Source organism: Symphalangus syndactylus, chromosome 24, assembly GCF_028878055.3.
Source record: "Symphalangus syndactylus isolate Jambi chromosome 24, NHGRI_mSymSyn1-v2.1_pri, whole genome shotgun sequence".
NCBI lineage: Eukaryota > Metazoa > Chordata > Mammalia > Primates > Hylobatidae > Symphalangus > Symphalangus syndactylus.
The window spans coordinates 18552491-18575116 of NC_072446.2; the positions used below are offsets into that span (position 1 = coordinate 18552491).

At 41.4% G+C, this 22626-nt stretch overlaps 1 protein-coding gene and 1 long non-coding RNA gene across 9 annotated transcripts in view; one reads left to right on the forward strand and one right to left on the reverse strand.

The window, feature by feature from the left end:
- BCAS1 (brain enriched myelin associated protein 1) overlaps positions 1 to 18124 on the forward strand; it is a 115389-nt gene extending 97265 nt beyond the window's left edge. For 5 of the 8 annotated variants that reach the window (XM_055265675.2, XM_055265674.2, XM_055265677.2 and 2 more), the window contains 2 exons: positions 9277 to 9540; positions 16698 to 18124. In XM_055265675.2, the coding sequence (XP_055121650.2) occupies positions 9277 to 9540; positions 16698 to 16772 (339 nt within the window). In that variant the 3' untranslated portion in view covers positions 16773 to 18124. Of the gene's footprint in view, positions 1 to 5092; positions 5159 to 9276; positions 9541 to 16697 lie in introns of all 8 variants that reach the window. The other 3 variants (XM_055265672.2, XM_055265673.2, XM_055265671.2) reach the window with 1 other exon arrangement.
- Positions 12918 to 13952, reverse strand: LOC134735940 (uncharacterized). The gene is made up of 2 exons (XR_010119548.1): positions 13128 to 13952; positions 12918 to 13035 (listed from the first exon to the last, which is right to left on the reverse strand). It is a non-coding gene; the product is annotated as an uncharacterized lncRNA (long non-coding RNA).
- Positions 18125 to 22626: the final 4502 nt, after the last annotated feature.

Genomic DNA, 22626 nt, shown 5'->3' on the forward strand with positions numbered 1-22626 from the left:
AAAGCAGGTAGGCAAAGGAAACCAGAAAGGTGGTAGATAGAAATATCTAGATACAGTTTTATACTTCATCAATATTAATAACACCTTACACTTGAAAATGCTTTCCTCCTCCAAACTATTTTCACCTACATTATTTCATTTACTCCTCATATCTTTCTTTGGACCATTAGATTTGTAAGAAAATCTTTGTTGGAATAATGTTCTCAGGCTTAGAGAAATACTATGAGCTTTAATAATGGGTAAATTAAAAGTCCAAATGAGGAGGCAGCCATGAAATCAGAGGGTTTTTTAATTAATTACATTCAATCTAGTAAGTCTAACAAAACCTGTTGAGACGTACTATTGGAGGTGGAAAGAGGGTGGTCTGCGATGGTAGTTACAAAACAGAAAACCGAAAGTCTTTGATCTGAAATTCTTCCCTGAGCATTAAAAGATTAATACTGATTTGCTCTTTAAGGAAAGATTTCTGAAGGAAGCATTAATTTGGTCAGTTCCTGTCCCTACCAATGACTTGCATTCCTTTCTACCCTAAAACGGCCTCTGTAGTCATTCAGCACTTTTCAGTTATTGGCAGTAATGACAATGAGAGCTACCGTTTATTTATTGTGTGCTAGGCACTTTGCACACAGTATCTCATTTATTAATAGAGAACTCTAGGAAACAAGCTCTCTCTCTGCCCCATGACAGATATGAGGACACAGACTCGTGAGTATTTATGGGATTTTTCCACGGTCCCAGAGCTGGGAAGCGGGAGAGCCAGAATTCCAACTCAGTTTTTTGTTTTGTTGTCATTTTGTTATTCTAAAGCTCACCCTTTGGCTCATGTGTAATTGCTGCTTCCTGTGCTTCTGCAGCTGGTATTCTCAGAAAGGATATGAAGGTAGAACAACCACATGCTCCATTTTTGTAATTTCTTTAGTAGTGTGTTCTATGGAAATACCATTTTGATGCATTGAGCTGTTGCACTTAGCTAAAATGACAATAAGGCAAAGGAGAAGAAAATTAATATATGGCTTACTTAAAGCTTGCACATACGTTTTCTAAATATATTTGTCACTAAAACAAAATTTACCTTGGCTGGGGAATTTTGCCTGACTAGTCCAATTCCATTTCAAGTGAGCATCTTGGTAAAATACTAAGCTCAGATCCATTACCTTTGTTGATCCTAGAAATTTCCAGTAGATCCCATTCCTTGGATTTGTTTTCATGAGACTGGTCTGATAAACAATATTGCAGATATAGTCACCATATATCAAATTTTCAGCCCAATTCTTTTTCTTTTAAATGTCAATCGTGTTTGAATTATATTGCCATCAAAATACATTAACATTCCTTTCAAAGAAATGTGAACTGACCACCAAACATTTTTGCTAGATTTTTGAACAGCTGAGTGATACACATTGGAGATGGTTCAAACATTCCTCAGAGTATCAAGCTATAGGAATGCATGACACGATGAAAGAAATAAAAAATGATTTCATTAATATACAAGGCATGGATGCCACAAGTATTCCATCTCAACACTGCAGGCTGAATGCCCTGAGATGCTTCACCTTTGACTCTCATGAATAAAAATTAACTCCATGAAGAATGTTGCTCAATATCACACTGGAAAATCTCTGAAATTACTTCATAGTCTTTAAACTGTTCTTCAAAGTATTAAATAGTCTCTGGAAGAATTTTAGTCTCTTTAAACAGTAACTTTGCTATTTTTGACAGCTAGAAAAAATAAGCTTCTATGTTTATGGTTCCTTTGAATACAGAGTTCAACATGAATTATTCTGATTTGTTTCTGCAAAGAAAAAGGAAAGAAGGATAGAAGAAAAGGAGGGAAGTGAGGGAGAGAGAGAGGATGGGAGGAAAGAAGGAAGGGAAGGAAGGAAGGAAGGAAGGAAGGAAGGAAGGAAGGAAGGAAGGAAGGAAGGGAGGGAGTTGTTATTAATAATAACTGCTGCTACAGAAGTGACTTCAGATGGTCTTAATAAGATTCTAAGTCTAAACCCAACTTCAGTCACCTTTGCATACATACAGCTTACATGCCTCAAAATAAGCAATAGAGAAAAATCACTGAAAAGTTTGAGATACTCTCTTTTTTTTTTTTTTTTAATTTTTTAGAAGTTGAACTTCGTCGCGGTAATCTCCCTGACAGCCTGGAGGTCTGTTTTCATGATGTCAGCTGAGATCAGCTGCTGTCAACACAGCCTTCTGATTCAATCCCAATTCTTCTCCAAGGGCTCTCAAAGAAATGGGGGTAAAGAAAGCAAACTGAAACCTTAAACTGACAGAGTCCTTAATGAATGCCAAATTGAAACAACTAACAGGAAGTTTGGAATTCCTGTCTCCTAGGGGGCAAGTGAGAGAACTTTATTCTCTAGAAGGTGTTGGAGTGCTTATGCGTGACTCTTCAGGTCCGTTCGGTTTTTGCCTAAAAAGCCATTTTGTGCATTTGTTTGTTTTTTGCTGCTCAACATTCCCCAGAGGTCGACAGATTTGATCCAAAGCCATAGTCTAAAGGCCACTTGGGAAGGTGCTTGAGTAGGAAGGTCTCTTACGACACAGCCTGAATCTGAAGGCTGAATGAAATCCTTACGTGTCCAAAGCTTTGGGTGTGATGGGAAGGCTGACAGAGCTGTTTATGAGGAGGGAAGAAATAGCCAAGAGTTCATTTCTTTTTCTAAACCTTCTCAAGCAAGACTGGCCTTTGCAGAACAATGCACAAGACATGGAGGAAGGAAAAACCCACTTTCCATGTAGATAGATCTAAATTTTATGGAGAGGACAGTCTAATCTTTGTTTGCCATTGGGTTGAAAATCTTAGTGAAACCTGCAACAATGATGTTCTCAGTACATGGAAATTCCAGACACCACCTCTTTCACACTAAGCAGTATATTAAAAAGAGCACAACCCTTCTGTAATCCCAGTGCTTTGGGAGGCCAAGGCTGGAGGATCACTTGAGCCCAGGAGCTCGAGACCAACCTGGGCAACATAGTGAGACTCCATCTCTGCAAAAAATTTCTTAAAAAAATGGCTAGGCCAAGCACAGTGGCTCACACCTGTAATCCTAACATTTTGGGAGGCTGAGGCGGGTGGATCATTTGAGGTCAGGAGTTTGAGACCAGCCTGGCCAACATAGTGAAACCCTGTCTCTACTAAAAATACAAAAACTAGCAGGGCATGTTGGCAGGTGCCTGTAGTCCCAGCTACTCGGGAGGCTGAAGCAGGAGAATTTCTTGAACCCGGGAAGTGGAGGCTGCAGTGAGCCAAGATCATGCCACTGCACTGCAGCTTGGGCAAGAGAGTGAGACTCTCTCTCAAAAAAAAAAAAAAATAGCTGGACATGGTGGTGTACACCTGCAGTCCTATCTATCTGGGAGGCTGAGGCAGGAGGATTGCTTGACCATGGAGGTTGAGGCTGCTGTTAATGATGATTGTGCCGCTGTACTCCAGCCTGAGTGACAGAGCGGGACCCTGTCTCTTAAAAACAATAATAATATCAAAAATAAAGAAGAGCACAGTTGACTTCTGATGAGGGGACATCCTATAAATATCCACATTTAAGTTTGGTCATCCTCCATCTTATCCAAGCTTTTATCATTTTGTTTAATCTAACATTCAGCAACTTCATACAGTGAATGCTCAGCAAACGTTTATTGATTGAGTAGTGCCTCCTGCCTTCTAGGGGCAGTATGGGGAGGTGGTTTAGAGTCTGGAATATGGAGTCATTGCCTGCTATCCAATACTGGCACTCAAACCTGCTAGTTCCATGGTGATGCTAGTATCTTTGAGCTTCCATTTCCTTGTCTAAAACATAAAGTAATTCCTCTATCTTAAGGTTCCAACATAATGAATAAATGAAATAATGCAAGTTACTATCTCATTTAGCACAATGCCCAGCACTTAGTAAGCACTCCACTAAAAACTATCCTTCATAAATAATAATTTGTATTATCTCTAATGTGAACACCATAGCTCAGACAACAAAGATACATAATATTAATCAGTCAAAAAGTATTTGAGTGCCTTTAATGTTTCTGGCTGTTCTTAGTGCATGTGTTGTGGATTCTTACTGTCTGCTAAGAGAACAGCCACGGCCATAAATAACAGTGGAATCTAGAGTCTTCCTCTTTGCCCCACATGGCTGAAACCCTGCTCTCTATACTCCTCCTTTAGCTGGGAAGAGGAGACATTAAGCAGTGGTCAAATATGTGGGAATTAGACCTGAGTCAATGTTGTTGATAAGAACCGAGCATTTTATCACCAGGTTTCTTAGGTATCAAGCACTAAGCATAGGACATTACTAAATGCACCGTTAAAACCACAGACCCCAGCATGAGTCTGAACTTGTATATGGCCAGCTTGCTGAGAGCAGTGGTACTCAAACTCAAAACAATCCTCAGCACCACCTGGAGAGCTTATTAAAATGCAGATCGTTGAGCCTCCGTCTCTGAAAGCTTCTGATTCATTAGATCCAGCATGGGTCTGCAGAATTTGCCTTTCTAGCAAGTTCCCAGGTGATGCTGAAGCTGCTGGTCCTGGAATCATGCTTCTAGAACCATTAGCTTAGAGTGTGGAGTTTAAGGAGTCAAGGCCAACCCCTTTTATCCCTGTCACTGGTGTTGCTGGCTATAGTGGGTGCTAAAGAGTAGAAAATGAAATATTAAACAAAACTCATATCTCTATCAAGGAGAGAAAAAAAAAAAAACAATAAAACACCCACAGCCTACATATTCCCAGTGGAAGGCTACTCATGGGTCAATTGTTCATTCAGTCTTCATTTAATATTTTCAACTAACTCCTGCTTCCAACATTAATTGGAACCATCATCATTTATCTCAGAATTGCCTAATTCCAGGATTTAGTACTTTTGTTGTTATTTTTGGAGGCCAACACTTGAATTTAATTAGATCTGGTTAGAAATTGCATGGAAATCTCTATATCCAATGAGTAACATGTTTCCAGTTGGTCTTCCATTTGTCTGGACCCCAAACCTCAATGATAAATGACTGAGATCATCCATTTTAGAACTTTCTTGCATTCTCCATGTCACTGTACTTGTGGTGGCTGAAGGCCATTGTCTGTTTGTTATTTTAGTCAGTGAAAGGGGATGGAGTGATCACCCACTCAGAAGAAATAAATGGGAAAGACTCCAGCTGCCAAGTAAGTGACCTTGAACTCAGTTTGGTGGTGGGATTAGTGGTGTATTCTCACTTCTTCACAGTATACTTTTCAATAAAATTCTCAGCCACAGCCAACTCATTTAATATCTCAGGATTAAGCACCTACTATATACCAAGAACTATGTTGAGGTCTGCAGACACAAGCATGAACAAGCTAGAGTTCCTCAGCTTTATCCTATCAAAAAGTTTTCACACGTGCGCTTCCCTCTTTTCTGCATTAAAAATCTCTTCTCGCCGGGCGCGGTGGCTCACGCTTGTAATCCCAGCACTTTGGGAGGCCGAGGCGGGCGGATCACGAGGTCAGGAGATCGAGACCACGGTGAAACCCTGTCTCTACTAAAAATACAAAGAATTAGCCGGGCGTGGTGGCGGGCGCCTGTAGTCCCAGCTACTCGGAGAGGCTGAGGCAGGAGAATGGCGTGAACCCGGGAGGCGGAGCTTGCAGTGAGCCGAGATTGCGCCACTGCACTCCAGCCTGGGAGACAGAGCGAGACTCCATCTCAAAAAAAAAAAAAAAAAAAATCTCTTCTCACCCTTCACTTTTTGCCATAAATGTCACCTCCTCAAAAAGACCTTCCATATCTGCCTCTCATGACTACATGTTGTTCTTTTATTTCATAGCGTCATCGCAAATTGTAATAATTCATTTATCTCCCCTGCTCCTTCTCATGTCTGTCTGGAATGTCTGTGGAGCAAGAAGCCTCCTTCTTCTATTTCTCTATCACCTTGCATAGTGTTTGGCAAGTACTAGAATCTATGTCTTGAACAGAATAAAGACATGGAGTGGGGAGGTCACGCAGTTTGCTTTCATTATTTTCTTTATTCTAAAGAAACATAGCTATGACATGTTTATAACTACGTGTTCCTTTTTTTAAATGGGATCATGCAACTGCACTGTTTTTTTAATTTAAAAATATACCTCCACAAAAAATGGCATCAAATATTCTTCTAGTAGTTTTGACAATATAGAGAAGTGGCTACAAGAATGAGTGGTAGACTCAAACTGTCTGGTTCAAATCCTGGCTCAGCCACTTTTTTTTTTTCTTTTGCTGTGTGACTTAGGCAAATTGCCAAATCTGTCAGCGCCTCAGCTTCCTCATCTATATAAAGGAGCTATGAAAAGTACTTCCTCACAGGGTTGTCATACTTAGATGAATTAATACATGTAAAACACTTAGAACATTTCTGGTATAGAGGGCTCAATACATGTTAGCTACTGTATTAGTCAGCATGGGCTGCCACGACAAAATGCCATAGCTGGTTGCTTAAACAGCAGAAATTTATTTTCTCACAGTTCTTGTGGCTGGAAAAGATAGGATTAAGGAGTAACCAAATCAGCAGGGTTTGGTTCCTGGTGAGGACTCTCTTTCTGGCTTATAAATGGCCACCTTCTTGCTTGTGTGTCCTTACATGGCAGAGAGAGAAAGAGAATAAGCTCACCAATGTCTCTTCTTATAAGGACACTAATCCTATTGGGGCAGGGCCCCCCCCCCCATGCCTTTATTTAACCTTAATTACTTCCTATTCCAAATATAATCACATTGGGAGTTAGGGATTCAACACATGCATTGGGGTGGGGACACAATTCTATTTTAACAGTGTCTATTTGTTACTATTATGTGGCTGATAGGGAATTTCCATCTTATAATGTTGCCCATATCACTCTCATGAATGGACAGCAATGACTGTAAATAGGTTATAGTATTTTTATTTCCATAATAATTGGTTTATCCTACATTTTTAAACAGGAAATATATTGCTTTTTACTATACTCATTTTGTTTCTTAAGTTATGACTATACCTGGCCTCCAAACTAAGTCCCTAGACAACTTTGGGACCAAAATTCCCAAAGATTATTACCTAAAAACAGGATAAAATTATTTTATTCAAAAAGAAAAGCTTAAATATTATGGTATATTTTGTCTGGAATTTTACAGTGAAGGAATTATGCCAATAATCTTGGTGATTCTAAAATTGGAATGACAGCCATACAAATCCAAATAAGCTGGAAACATCCTTGTATTTATACCCATCTAGGAGTGTTTTCAGAATCCAATTGGGAATTTTATTTTCCGGAGCCTTGGATTCAGACTTGAGAACACTGATGTGTTCTTTCCATTTTTAGCTAATTTAATTCTCACAGCACCATAAGGTGTCATTTCTTTTGTTGCTCCCATAGAGATGAGGAAACTAAGAGGTCAGTTGATCCTTGGTCACACAGCAAGATTATGGTGGAATTAGAAAGAAACCAGGTCCTTCTGACTCCAGGCACTGAGCTCTTAGCCACTCACTGCATCTTAAAATCTTCTACACAACAAAAACAGTTAACAAGGCATTTGAACTGGGATCTCTGGTTTCTGGCCTTTCTGAAGAGCGTTGTGGTGAGAGTTTCTGTTTCATTCTAAGGAGAGTATCTGCTCTGGGATATCTATTGTACTTGGACATCCATATCTTAGCATTTGCTGCAACTCTGACAGTTGGGCTCTGCCAGAAGTATTCAAGACATGTATTACAGAAGAGCTTCTCAAGGTACACTGGATGCCTGTTGCTTCTTTCTCCAAGGACTTCTGTCCTCTGAAGAGCACCGGTGAAGGCCTCCTGGACTGGGGAGTCTTTGCTGTTTGTCTTCCTGCTTACTTCTAAGGGTGTGCATGATTCACTGATGTGAAAGGAAAGTTCTCCTACAGTTGATGCCTTCTCCATCAAAGCTGCTACCTTGTTGTAGAACTTTTTACCTGGGTACAGTACATAACTTCATGAATCATGCTTATACACACATATCCGGTGGGTCAAGTGTGTTTGCCAGTTGCCACAATCAGGGCTTTAAAACTTTTAAAGTCAATATTTAAAAGTTGACATTTTGCATTTTTTAAAATTTAATTTCAAGGTTGTCTTGAAAAAACAGAAGCTCTGACCACACTGGGGCTGCAAGCCTACGTGGTATGTCTTGGCTGGATCAGAGCAACTGTTGCCCTTTGGACAGGGTATGTAACATTCAGTCTCCCCTGCTCTAAATTTTCTCCCCAATATCAAAGCCAGCCTTGCTTGAACTAGTGCTTTTCTTATACTGGAGAAATATTTTTTTGGAACTTTGTTGCTTTTGCAGCTGGAGAAATAAGATATCCACATGGTTATTCTTACCCTAGCCTGCATGTACTAGATTTTTGGATTTTACAGCCTCATCTCATCAAATTATTGCAACCATGTAGGATTGTAAACCTTTCAGTTTGACAAAAAACGATATACACTCAAAACTAATAAAACAATAATCTCTTTTATCACCATTTCATGAAGCAAAAGGACAGTTTCACACCAAAAATTTAGGGTAAATGTAATTATGAAGAAAAGAATGGGCATCCCCAGGAAAACACTGACATGTGGTTGCAAGTGGGAGCAGCCCCTTCAAAGCTGGCTTAAGCATAAAAGGGCTTCAGGAACAGCTAGATCTAGGAGGCATGCATGATACCATCAATGCCTGGTCTCTCTCTCTCTCTCTCTCTCCATTTCTCAGCTGTGCTTTTCTCTGTGTTGGCTTCCTTTTCGGGAAGATTTTCCCTAGAAATATTGGTGGTTCTGGAAGCTCCAGTCTTACCTTTTCACAGCTTCAAATCTAACAGAAAGGGAACCAGCCTCTCTCATTTCAGCAAAGCTCTGAGATTAGCTCCAGTGTTATCTGCATTTGGCTATGCTGAGCCAATCACAGCAGGCCAATCACATACAATGCTCTGATTAGTCAGGCCTAAGTCACATGCTCCTGTCTGGAGGTGGAAGTAGTTTGCCTGGACCACATGGAGTAGATGAGGAAGAAGGGTGTTTCCCCAAGGAAAAGCCAAGTTCTGTTTCCAGAATAAGGGATAAAGAGTGCTTTCTGGGATAACATAAAATGTATTAATGAATTGTTAGATAACTAAATAAATGTCCCCACAACAACTTCATAAGTGCACATTTTTCTTTTTTTTATTTTCATTTCACCTAGGATTCATGAAAATGTAGATACCACCCAACATTTGAACATCTCTGTTTTAACATATTTATTCCCTTGCTATTGAGAGTTGTCTTGCAGCCACTAAAAATGTACTTTGTTTGAAATTGCTGTAGACGTCAGACTCCACAGAAAAGACTATCACACCACCAGAGCCTGAACCAACAGGAGCACCACAGAAGGGTAAAGAGGGCTCCTTGAAGGACAAGAAGTCAGCAGCCGAGATGAACAAGCAGAAGAGCAACAAGCAGGAAGCCAAAGAACCAGCCCAGTGCACAGAACAGGCCACAGTGGACACGAACTCACTGCAGAATGGGGACAAGCTCCAAAAGAGACCTGAGAAGCGGCAGCAGTCCCTCGGGGGCTTCTTTAAAGGCCTGGTAGGTGGATTTTTTTTTTTTTTTTTTTTTTTTCCTCTTCTTTCTGGGCTCTCTCCTTCCCCAAGACCATCTGCCCCAGTCAGTTTTTCAAATTCTACATGTGGCTCTTCACACTGGGATCCCGGGTCTATCACTCAGGGTTTTTGAACTGCTATGTGACTTCCAGCAGGTTCAATCGCTCTCCATTTTACAAGCTGAGACCTTGAGGAAGTTATTGCCTCTCTGAACCAGATTTTTTATCTGTGCATAAATAATAGTGCCTAACTCATAGAGTTCATGAAACAATTAGGTGAGATACTGCATCTAGTCACCTAGCACAGTGCCTGAGACCTAGGGAGCAATCAGCACGTAGAAGTAATCGTCATCATCACCATCAACATCATCATCAGTTTTGTTCAGTGTCTTGTGCATAGTAGATGCTCTGGGTAATATTTGTTGAATGAATGAATGAATGGAGAATTAATGCATTATTGGTTTATTTTGTTTACATTATATTATACCAATTTGAAGTGTTAAAAAAATTAGACAAATCAAATTTAAACACACTTTATGTTGTGAGCAAAGAACAATTCATGAATTGGGCAGCACTCAAAACACAACGAGGTTCAGAGAGCACCTGCCCAATGGCATGAGCAATAAGATTTTATAGGACAAACATGGAAGCAAAGTAGAAAATTTATCTGATTGGGTACAATGAGGCATTTGCCTTATTTGGTCACGATGTGATGAGGTGTCTGCCTTATTTGGGAATGGTCTGATCAATTGGTTGCCTGTGATTGGCTGACGCTCAGCTATTTGTGATTGGCTACAACCTGGCTATTTGTTTAAAAAAAAAGTATACTCATAAGGTAGATTTTGGTTTCTTTACTTACTAAGTGTGATTGCAGTTTGTTACATAGATACTCAGAGTAAGGAGACTGCCTCAGGCTAAAGGCCTCCTGCTTATTTAACAGGGGTATAAATGTACAATCGTGTTACTCCATAAACTATAGAATCAATGGCTGCTAGAAGCAGACGAAATTTTTTTTACTGCTTGCAGTTTTAGGCAGACTGGTGAGGAGGTGTTTTAGATTTGCTTATTTTACTCTCCTCTACAAAATGGAAGCACCTCTTCACCACTGGACTCCCAGCTCCGTGAGGGCAGGGCACCACCTTTCAGGTTCAAGGCTGTATCTCAAGCACTTGAAATAGGACTGTATAAACAGCAGGTGCTTGATAAACAAAGGAATGAATGGATGAGATTAAAATAATAGATACCAAAATATGATATATAAAGTTGGAATACATTACTTGAAATTGTTACCCTTCGATAAAACATTGTACTCAACTTTAACCACACTTAACAATTTCTACTTGCATGTTTAAAAAACACCCACTTTGAGAATGGAGACACTGAAACTAGGTATCCACTAATCATTTTATTTACATATGGAAACCACTGAAATTTCTTCCCTTCCTTCCTTCCTTTTTTCCCTCGTTCCTTCTTTCATTTTTCTTCCAAAAATATTTATTAAGCATTCCATCTAAAGCACATTCACATTCATAGCTTCTCTCTCCTATTCCACAAGATGTAATAGTTCCTTACTAGCTTCTTTTTTCTGGGTGTAGTGCTGTCTTCAAACTAATCATGTAGTCCTTGCAGTGGTTTCATTGATGTGAGGAAGGCAGATGTTGATGTAAAGCAGGAATGCCGGTTTGTAGCCCTGGGAGAAAGACTTCACCCAAGTGGGTGAGGCTTTACTGGATTTGCCAACACAAGTCTTCTCAAAATGTACTGTGCACACAAATCACCCAGGGATCTAGTAACACACATTCTGATTGAGTAGTTTTGGGGTCTGACTTGGGATGCCACAAAGCTCCTGACTGATGCTACAAAAGCTGCTGATCCAAGGATCACACTTTGAGTAGCAAGTTGCTAAAGGACCAGAAAAGAAGATGTTGGGGAAAGTATTTGGATTTCTTTTAGTTTATTATTTTTTTTTTTTTTTTTGTCTGAGATGGAGTTTCGCTCTTGTTGCCCAGGATGGGGTGCAATGGTGCAATCTTGGCTCACTGCAACCTCCGCCTCCCGGGTTCAAGCTCCCGGGTTCAGCCTCCCGAGTAGCTGGGATTACAGGCATGTGCCACCACGCCTGGCTAATTTTGTATTTTTAGTAGAGACGGGTTTCTCCATGTTGGTCAGGCTGGTCTCGAACTCCCAAGCTCAAGTGATCCACCCGCCTCAGCCTCCCAAAGTGCTGGGATTACAGGCATGAGCCACCATGCCTGGCCTTAGTTTACACTTTTTTAACCCATGATTTATTCATTCATTTAAAATGAACACCACCCAGGGAATGATTTACATTGTGGCTTCTAATTATTTTAGTAGAAGCCAGCCTCTACAATAGGTATGAAGGCTGAAAAAGAAAGATGGTATGGAAAAGTTCAGATGATTTCTAATAATCTGGTCATTCATTTAACAAACATTTGTAGAATATTTAGAATCCTGACAGTGAGCTAGACCAGGGGTATTAAAAATGCAACCCTTGTTTTTGTAAATAAAGTTTTATTGGAACATTGCCATGTTCATTCATTTACATGTTGTCTGTAGCTGCTTTCACACAAAAACATTAGGGTTGACTAGTTGCATGACTAGAGTTGACTAGTTGGGTTGACTGGTTGGCTAATTAACTAGACTGCATGGCTCATAAGGCTTAAAAATTTTTGCCATCTGGCCCTTTGCAGAAACATGTGCCAAGCCTTGAACTAGGCACTGGAGGTATATTCAGCAAACAAAGGGGACAGGGTCCCTGACATCAGGGGTTCATATTCTAAGGGGAAGCATGGAGCTAAAAAGTATTAATAGATAAGTTAAAAAACAAAGTTAAAATTATTAAAACTACAACGTTAAAATTACAGAATTAAAGACAAAATTTGCCAACAAAATTGTAGGTCTGGGAGATCACTGAGGGAAATAAACAAGGTCCCGCGATAGAGTTTGCCTGAGTATGGATGGGGGGCGGGGTGTGCTACTTTTAATCAGTCAATCCCAAAATTGTCTCTGAGGAGATATGTCTGAGATGAGACAGGAAAGGTTAAAGGTGCCAGACAGGAAGAGAGCAAGGCTCTTTCTTCCAGGAGGAGGGGACAGCCCTGGCAAAGGCGCGGGCGTGGGAATGAGCTTAGTGAGCTTAGGACATTTCAGGAAGCGAAACAGGGCCATGGTTGCTGAGGGTGGAGAGGTAGGGTAGGGGGAGAATGGTGGAAGTAAGATTGGAGCTGTGGGCGGAGACCTGCTCATGCAGGCTGTACAGGCTGTGCAAGGAATGCGGACATAATCCTATCTGAGCAGGGAAGCTACTCACAGATATTAAGTAAGAAGTCTTGGCCCATGTTGATAACATTCAAAGATTTTATTTGCTGCTGTGGTGGAGAATGGCTGCTGAAGATCATTAGGAGATGGTTAATACAGGTCATGTTTCCTGGGAGAGCTGATGGAGATAGGCCTGGTGATTCCTGAAGAAGTGACAAGAAGTAGACAGGTTGCAGACACTAATTACAGTTCTAGAAACTGAGTCCCTCCTCTGGGACCACACTCCTTTACAGACCTCATCTCTTTAGGATGGCAGCATCCCTTCAGGGTAGGACTGCTTCTGCCACACCTCCCAGACAAATAAGCTGGGCCTCCAAGAAGCTGTGTCTTTTGCTGAACATTCCACAGGTTGTAAGAGACAGAGGCAGCATTCAGCTCAGGTCCCCTAGACCCCAAGTCCTGCATCGTCCCAGTGTCACAAGGCCTCCAGCAATGATGGAGGATGGAGGGGGGCTTCCCTGCCACTTTCCAAAGACCAAGTCTGGAAGACTTTCAAGCTGGACACATTCCCCAGGGTTGCCTGACCGCCTTCCTGGCAGGGGATTGCTGGCAGCCGAGCCTGTCACCACCCACAGAACTATCGTGGTGCCTATCACCCACAGGAAATGAGACACACCGCAGGCCGATCCCTTCATGATCTTTGTCTCACAGTGACGTCCTCGTTAGTCAGGTCCTTTTTCCTCCTTCTCCATCATGCTGCTTGAGTTCTAACTGAGAGCAACCCACTTGGTTTTCAAAAATCTGAAAAGAACTGGAAGGAAGCCCTTGGAATTCACAAAGTCCAACTGTTTGCAAACATTTTCCTTTCTTTTTGAGCAAAGGGACTTTTTTGTTTACAAAAGAAAATGTCACAAAACCTGTGTGTGTGTGTACAGATATATGCATATACGCACACACAGACACATATGATAAAAGTGAAACTATTCTGATTGGTGGAAGACTGGGTTTCTCCCTTCCCCTAAGCACCACTTCTTTGATGGCCCTTTCCCAGCCTTCCCCTTTCCCATTTTCATGAGCCCCTGAAGTGCTAGATTGTGTGCAGTGCAATCTGCAGGCAGGTTTAGCAGATGAACAAATGGAGGCTTGAAAGGGGAAGACATCTGTCCACACTGGTGTGGGCTGAACCGAGGCTTGTGACAATCAGCACAGTCACCGCAAGGAGCCTGAGACCGAGGGTTGGAAACAGCGGGCAGTGAACAGGGCTGCAGTGAGGACCAGGTGGGATGGCAGTCTAAGACCTCACACAGATGAGGCAGCAGGCTCTCAGCGGCGAGGGACCGGCCAGAGGTCATGCAACCAGAAAGGGATGGAGCATCCCCAGACCCACAGCTGACTCCTGAGCCCAAGCTTTTGGTATCTCACGGTGTCCTGGTCATCTCGTGATGCCCCATCTCGTGATGCCCCAAAACTATTAATAACACAATGTGTTGTCTGCAGTAGGTGCTCAATATATGTTGTTGAATGAATTAGTGAATTCAACTACCACCACTAAATATAATCATAACTCTTTTATCACACTTACTGCGTGACAAAGATTGTTCAAAGTACATTGCATATACTAACATTTAATCTTCAGAACTACCCTGTGAATTCCCATTTTATCAATGGTAAAATTAAGGCTTAAGTAGAGGGTTAGGCAATTTGACCAAAGTCACCCAGCTAGGAAGTGACAGGTCTGGCAGTCAAAGCCCAGCAATCTGATTCCATGGTAAATTACATGAAATTACACTACACTGTGTAGTATATACAATATACTATACTATGCTAGATTATACAGAGCACTACACAATCTATGTACTATATACATATACTATATATGTGCCCTATATACATCATATATACTAAACTACACTATTTATTATGCTATAAAACACTCTATATACTATATTACATATTATACAATACCATGTATATTCTACTGCATTAAACCATATTACACTATGTACATATACTAGACCATACATACTTTGTGATAGTACATTATACTTCCCTTTCCTATACTATATAGTGTTCTGTATATATCATACTATATTATACATTATGCTTTGCTATACTTTATTTACTATACTATACAGTATACTAAACTATACTGTGCCATAGTTACCATACTTGACTATACTATATATGTATCCTATATATACTATAAAATATACACTACCCTATATTATACTATCCTGTATTACCGTATACTACACTATACTATCTATATATACTATGCTGCAATACGTTATTATACTACTCTATACTATACTCTCTCTATGTGTATGTATATATACTGTATACAATATATACAATCTTGTACTACCCTATACTGCCTTATAGTATAAAAGGAGGCCCACAATTGATACATGCAGCAAGGTGGATGAATCGCAAATCCACTATGCTACATGAAAGAAGCTAGTCTGACGGGCTGTATATACTCTAGGATCCCATGATATGACATCCTGGCAAAGGCAGAACTCTAGGGATGAAAACAGGTGGGTGCTTGCCAGGGTCTGCGGTGGGGAGGGGTTGACCACAGAAGGCACAAGAAGGATCTGAGAGGGGACAGAACCATGTGACATATCAATTTGGGTGGTGGTTTTAGGTGGCTATTTGTGTTGGTCTAACCTCATAGAACCAAATACAGAAAAGGTTAACTTTACTATTTGTAAGTTATACTTGACAGAAACGGTAAAATACTAACAATAATAATAATAATAGTACTCAGGCTAGGCATAGTGGCTTACACCTGTAACACCAACACTTTGGGAGGCCAAGGTAGGAGGATCACATGAGCCCAGGAGTTCAAGACCATCCTGGACAACAAATTGAGACCCCGTCTCTACAAAAAATTTAAAAATTAGCTGGGTTTGGTGGTGTGCGCCTGTAGTCCAAGCTACTGGGAAGGCGACGTGGGGGGATCATTTGAGCCTAGGACTTCAAGGCTACAGTGAACCACAGTCCCACCACTGTACTTCAGCCTAGGCAACAGAGTGGGACTTTGTCTCAAAAAAATAAAATAAAATAATAGTATCTGCCTGACAACATTCCTTCACCCACATTCAGTCAATGTTAAGGCTAGGTACCATGTGCTAGGAACCTGCAAGGCGCTGAGACACACAGAATCTTTGCAGCTTCCAGTCTGGTGTAGAAGACAGATGTTAGACAAATAAATTAGATAGTAAGATCATTTCAGAGAGTGGTATGTTCTGAGAGAAGATAAAACAGGGTTTGGGGTGGGGGTCGGGGGAGGGATAGCATTAGGAGATATACCTGCAGTAGGTGCTCAATATATGTTGTTGAATGAATTAGTGACAAGTTAATGAGTGCAGCACACCAACGTGGCACATGTATACATATGTAACAAACCTGCACATTGTGCACATGTACCCTAAAACTTGAAGTATGATAAAAAAAAAAGAAGAAAATAAAACAGGGTGATGAACCTAAATGGTAACTGGGGAGGGGGCTAAAGTGAGGTAGATTTAGTACCCCCCAGGTACTAAGTGCATTATACGTATGAACTCACTTTATCTTGGGAAAAACTCTCTAAGTTTGTCATTTCCATTTTAAAGATAAATAAACCAAAGCGCAAAGAGATGATAAGTAATTTGTCCAAGATTTCACAACGCTAGAAAGTCATGTAACTGGGTGTCGAACCCGGGCATCTGATTGGAGACCATTCTCTTACCCAGCACTGAGGAATGAGATATATTAATTTAGCACAACACCTAGCACAGAGTAAGTGCTACATAAATGGCCACTGTTGCTGTTGACATTACAGATCTTCAATAGGCTGCCACGTCTTTCTGTTTTTCTCCAGGGACCAAAGCGGATGTTGGATGCTCAAGTGCAAACAGACCCAGTATCCATCGGACCAGTTGGCAAATCCAAGTAAACAAATCAGCATGGTTCCCACCAGGTTCTCCTGCCACCAAGATGTGTTCTCCTTACTCCATCTCCTCCCCAAACACGCTCCATGTATATATTCTTCTGATGGCCAGCAAATGAAATTCTGCCTAGAAATTAAGCCTGAGCTGTTGTATATTGAGGTGTATTATTTACGTCTCTGGTCCAGTCTTTTCTGGCAAATAACTGTAAAGATGGTTTAGCAGGTCACCTAGTTGGGTCAGAAGAGTCGATGGTCACTAAGCAGGAAAGGGAGGGAATAGAGGAATGTGTTCGGGTTAAGTGATGAAAATGGCAGTGGTGGCCGGGCATGGTGGCTCTCGCCTGTAATCCCAGCACTTTGGGAGGCCGAGGCAGGTGGATCACCTGAGGTCAGGAGTTCAACACTAGCCTGGCCAACATCGTGAAACCCCGTCTCTACTAAAAATACAAAAATTAGCCAGGCATGGTGGCACACACCTGTAGTCCCAGCTACTTGGGAGCCCAAGGCACGAGAACCGCTTGTACCCAGGAAGTGGAGGTTGCAGTGAGCCAAAGTTGCACCATTGCACTCCACCCTGGGCGACAGAGCAAGATTCTATCAAAAAAAAAAAAAAAAAAAGGCAGTGGCAAGTAAGTTATAGAAGAGGAATTGCTGCTAGAAGGAATTAAGCGTTGTAGTAAACGCGTGCTCATCCTCTAACATTTGTTTAAATTCACATCTCAAGGAGGGAGAACCCGGGCTGTGTTGGGTGGTTGCCAATTTCCTAGAATGGAATGTGTGGGGTATAGAAAAAGGAATGAATAAGCGTTGTTTTTCAAATAGGGTCCTTGTAAGTTATTGATGAGAGGGAAAAGATTGACTGGGGAGGGCTTAAAATGATTTGGGAAAACAATTGCTTTTGAGGCTGAGTGACAAGGGCAAAGATTACAACTCAAAAAAATAAAATAAAGGAAGTTGCACGGTTATTTTGCAACACAAGGGGGCGGCAAGGTCCCCATTTTTATCCTGTATTCTGTATCCCTAACAAAGATTTGGTCTCTGCTATCTTACATTATTAATGTTTCTCAGATGGCTGAGGGGCTCGCTTCATCTGTTCCGTCTGACACTTATCTCAAGTGTGTCTGTCATTCCTAATGTTCTCAGGATGTGCTCTGATAAAACCCTCCCCATAACCTCAGTTAATAAAAATTTACAGAAGATTTCTCAAATACCTGAGTTGTTTTTAATACCTGTACAAAGGAGTAAATAGGACCCTGAGTCTATTAAAATGTAATTCAAAGTAGCATATGATTGACTGACAGTCATGTAAACTGTATCTTTCTTTTTCTGATTTAATAAAAAATACATTTACTTCTAAAGTATCTTTTAATTTTTAACTTTCGAAGCAGTCCCACTCTATATCTGAAATGGCTCTAACTTCTACATTATAAAATCCATACTCTTCCTCCATTATCTTCTTTGGAAGATAATTCTCTCCCAGATCCTCCCGGATTTCCTTGTATATGGGCACACACACACACACACACACACAAATGTGTGCACGTGTATGTTTGCATGTACACACACACGCATGTATAAAATAGTGCTGTCTTAGGCCAGGTTGCTTGGAGCAGAGCCTGAGATGGGGGTTTGGGCGCATGGGATATACTGGGAGTGGGCTCCCAAGGAAAGGGAGTAAGAGAAAAAGAAGAGGGCAAGAAAGGAGTTGGGCAAGGGTTGGTTTCAGCTGGAGCATGAATTGCACCACCCAGATAGTTTGACCTTGAGTCAAGGGAGCCGGTCTTTGAACCCCCGTTGGTGAATTCTAGGCTGCCCTGGGAGGTGGGGGGATGGGCAAGCGGCCCCCATTGAGCTGAGAAGCTGGGATGCCTAAGTAATTGGAGGATGAGTGCATTGGCAGTGTCCACTACAGATACACACATATATGTTCAGATACATATTTATACCCATATTTTTAGATAAATGCACATACTCATATATATACATACATATCATGCAGGAATAGATCCATGCACTCACACAGTCATATTTACATACATGCAAATAAACACATGTAACTAACACAGATCCACACACACACATTGGCTCACACAAATCTATCTCATATGCAATTCATCACACATTGATCGGAGATAAACATTGAATATACTCTCCTGATGTGGACCTCGACTATAAGGACAAGTTTGCCACTTAGGCAAATTACACCATGCCTTTGGCAAAGAGGCATTTGGAAAATGTATTCAGAAAAACATGGTATCACTCAAAACCCAAGCGTAAGCGAGGACAGGACCCTGTGCTGCTGGGGCCTGTTAGCTCCCAGCTTGGACGGGCCAAATTCGTGTTTCCAATAAAGACCAGAGGTCTTTTCCTTGCAGCTGGGTTAGCTTTTTCAAACCTCCTGACCATACCTCGAGATTACTCACACCTGTGCCTCACTCAGTTGCGAACTATCTCGTGCCGCTTAGTATCAGAATGCTTAACTTGGCAGGAAGCGGGAAAACAGCACTTGGGGAAGCCCTTGATGGGAGGCCCATCACTGCCATCATCAGAGCATGGGGTGATTCGAGGAAACCAGGCAGCTGCTATTCCTTTGTCTCCAAACACCGCGGGGGTTGCCTGCTGCAACCTTTGGTGAGCTCCTGAGCTGCGGTCCATTGAGGAAGGTGACAGTATCATTTGCAAGTTTCACCTCGCTGGGTACAGGGGCTTTTTGCCCAGATAAGAAATGCCCCTAGGCAGGAGGAAGAGAAACAGACTGAGTAGCCCAGGCCAGTTACTTAGCCAGTTACTAAGGCAGATGGAGCCCTCCCAAGCCCCCCCACTCAAACAAAACAAAACAAAATAAAACAAAAAAAGGCTCTTTGCTGAGAATCTCTCTGCAAAGCATGCCAACAGTTTTTATAACTGGTTTCCTATGCTTCTGGGCCAAAAAAGAGAATAGTCTTGTAATGAAATTGCTTTTTTTTTTTTTAAAGCAAGAAAGGCCAGAGAGAAGTAAAGCACATGACTTACTGGGAGAACTCTAAATTCAGTTATAGCTCAAGAAACAAGTTAATACTCCACTTTTGTGTTTGTGTGTGTGTGTTATTGTTGCTGTGTTGAGTTGCATTTCCAGTGCATTTACCATAAATTCTAATGCCCACCCCCTTATGCTGAACTAGAGTGAAAAAGAGCTGAAACTCACTAGTAAACCCAAGAAAGCCTTTAGGACACAGATTCCCAGAAATGCCACTCAGACAGAACAAGCAGTGGGGGAAATAAGCAAAGCAAAGGTGGCACACAGAAAAACATTATTAAAAGAGAAAGAAGAATTAAGACCTGGGGGAGGGAGCAAAAATGACTTTATTATTATTTATTTACTTATTATTTATTTTTAGGTACACAGGGAAGTGTGTCTTCTCCCATGTCAAGAAGAAGTGGCCTTTCCAGGAATGGAGCTATTGAGCTGAAATGGCTGCCACTGCACACACACACACACACACACACACACACACACACACCTCTCTCCCTTCCAGTTCCAGCTGACGGTGACTTTTTGACTGGTAACCATAAAAGAATTCATTCAAAAGGGCAGTTGTTCTCAGCAGCCAGTGAGGTCCTTCCTGCATTCGTCGTCTTGGAGAAGGAGGCACATAACAAAATAGAAACCAAAATGGGAAGGAAAAGAGAAAGAAAGTGAAATTCCTGTGTCTTTGTTGTATGTATCCCCTTGCTTTTTAGATAAATTATCAGGGGTTTAAACACACACTCTCTCCCCTCCCTCCTCGCACTTCACACACACTAGATTGTTCTTGTTTGTTTGCAAACAGTCCAGAAGCACTGGGGTCTCATTAAATTAGATTCTAAGTGTCTTAAAGAATTAGATTTCAAGAAACCAAGAATCTGTGTCCTTCCCCTTCTCAGAGTGCCTGGAAGGGTGCAGATTTCTCCAATCTGAATCTGACAATGTTATTTCTTATGTCAGATAATCCCAAGTAGATCTTATACCTTAAAAAAATAAAATCAGCTACACTACCTACCTTACAGGGAAGGAAAAAGAAAGAATTCCAATTATTAACTAACCCAAGACACAAACACAGGGGAAACTAGGGAATGTGCTTTGCAGCAATGTAAGATTATAGGGGTTGGTTTTTTAACCATCCTTTGAATGTCCCTCTTTAAGCCTTTTTAAAGGGCAATTTTGCACGGTGAGTAGAATTAGGCTTCTCCATGGTCAAGATTTTGTTCACTCTATCAGTGCAAATTAAGTGGCACTGGCCCACTGGAAATTATAGTCTCCATTAGGAAGAAAAGAAATTACTTACCGAGCAGCAAATTCTCTAAATTTGTAATTCAGATCTTTAGTGCAGAATGCCGGTCAGGATCCAGCCCTTTGCATAAATTGGTTTTCTGGGGAGTTTAACCCCTTAGCCTCTGTTGCCCTTTTCTTGAACGGCATTCACGCAACCCTCTCCATCTCCTGGCCCTTTAACTGGCCCCGGCAGAAGTTGCAGTCCACAATTTCACAGAAGTAAGGATAATACATTATCACACATTACCGTTTATAAAGTGCTCTGGGTACAATCTGTAATTTAAAGCTGTATTTCCCTCACTGAACTTAAGTACTTCCTTTGTTACATTTCATTACCGGGGGACTGGCATGCACCTGTATAGATTTTTTTTTCGTTTTTTGTTTTGTTTTGTTTTTCCAAATAAGCACTTCTTGACAAAATGGCCCCCAGCTGCACTTCTGCTAATGACAGCCATGGAAGGGCTGGTTCCTTACGTGATCTACTCTCTCAGAAGCATGCTTTTGTCAAAATGCAGCCACGTGGGGGAGCTGCAGGACCTGGGGTTCTGCAATGCCTAGACCTTTTTTCCCTGATTGCCTAACCAGGAAACTGGGCCAAAGCAGCCAGAGAGAGTATTTGTTGATTAACTTCTAGAAAGCAGTCAAGTTTAATTAGGAGAACTAGAACGAGAAAGCTGAACTGGGCAAGTCAGTGCCTTCTATGATTCTCAGTCCTCCAAACGAAGATAAGGTTGGTTGGTTTGTGTGTCCATCCTTATCTGCTCTATCTTGGAAGAAGCTCAAGGAAGATTGTGTGATTGCAAAACGTTTAAGTTGGTGTCATTGCAATGCATTTAAATAATCCTTACTGGCCCATCCTGCTCCACAAAGCAGCCTTACCTCTCATCTTCTCCACTCCCAACTAGAGAACAAGTGACTTAAACTCTGAGTGTCCTCCCTCAACAATGGGCTAATAATAGAGCCTACTTGTGGAGCTGCTGCCAGCATGCGGTGAGATGGTGCATACCAAACATTTACTGCAGTGGCTGGCACATTGTAAGCACTTAGGAAAGGCAAGCTATTCTATCATGGGGAACTTTTAGCACCAAGTAACAGAAAACCCCTACTTGAATTGGCAGATAATCGTAACAATAAGGGTATTTATCATTTCATATCATAGGTGTTGTATAACATCTTTGGCTTTGATTCTCTGAGACTCTGTTCCAGCTAACAACGATAATGAGGAAATGTATCCTTTCATATAACTGGTGTTAAGACTCATAGCCTGGCTCTGGTTCTCTGACACTCCATTCTGCCATGTTCCATGGGTTGACTTCATCCTAAAACTGTGCTGAATGATGGCTGCAGTTCCAGGCAAGGGGATTGTGGGAATACCATAATCAGTTTCAATGAATCATTTTGGTGAAATCATGTTGAGAAGGCAATACAATGATGCAGTAGAAGTAAAGCCATTATTGATATCAGTGGCTTTAAGGCTAACCATTCCCCAAACTAACTGTGTCCCTTCAATTCACACCCATGGGATTTGTGTAATGACAGTCCCCACCTTCCAAAGCAGGGCCACTAGAA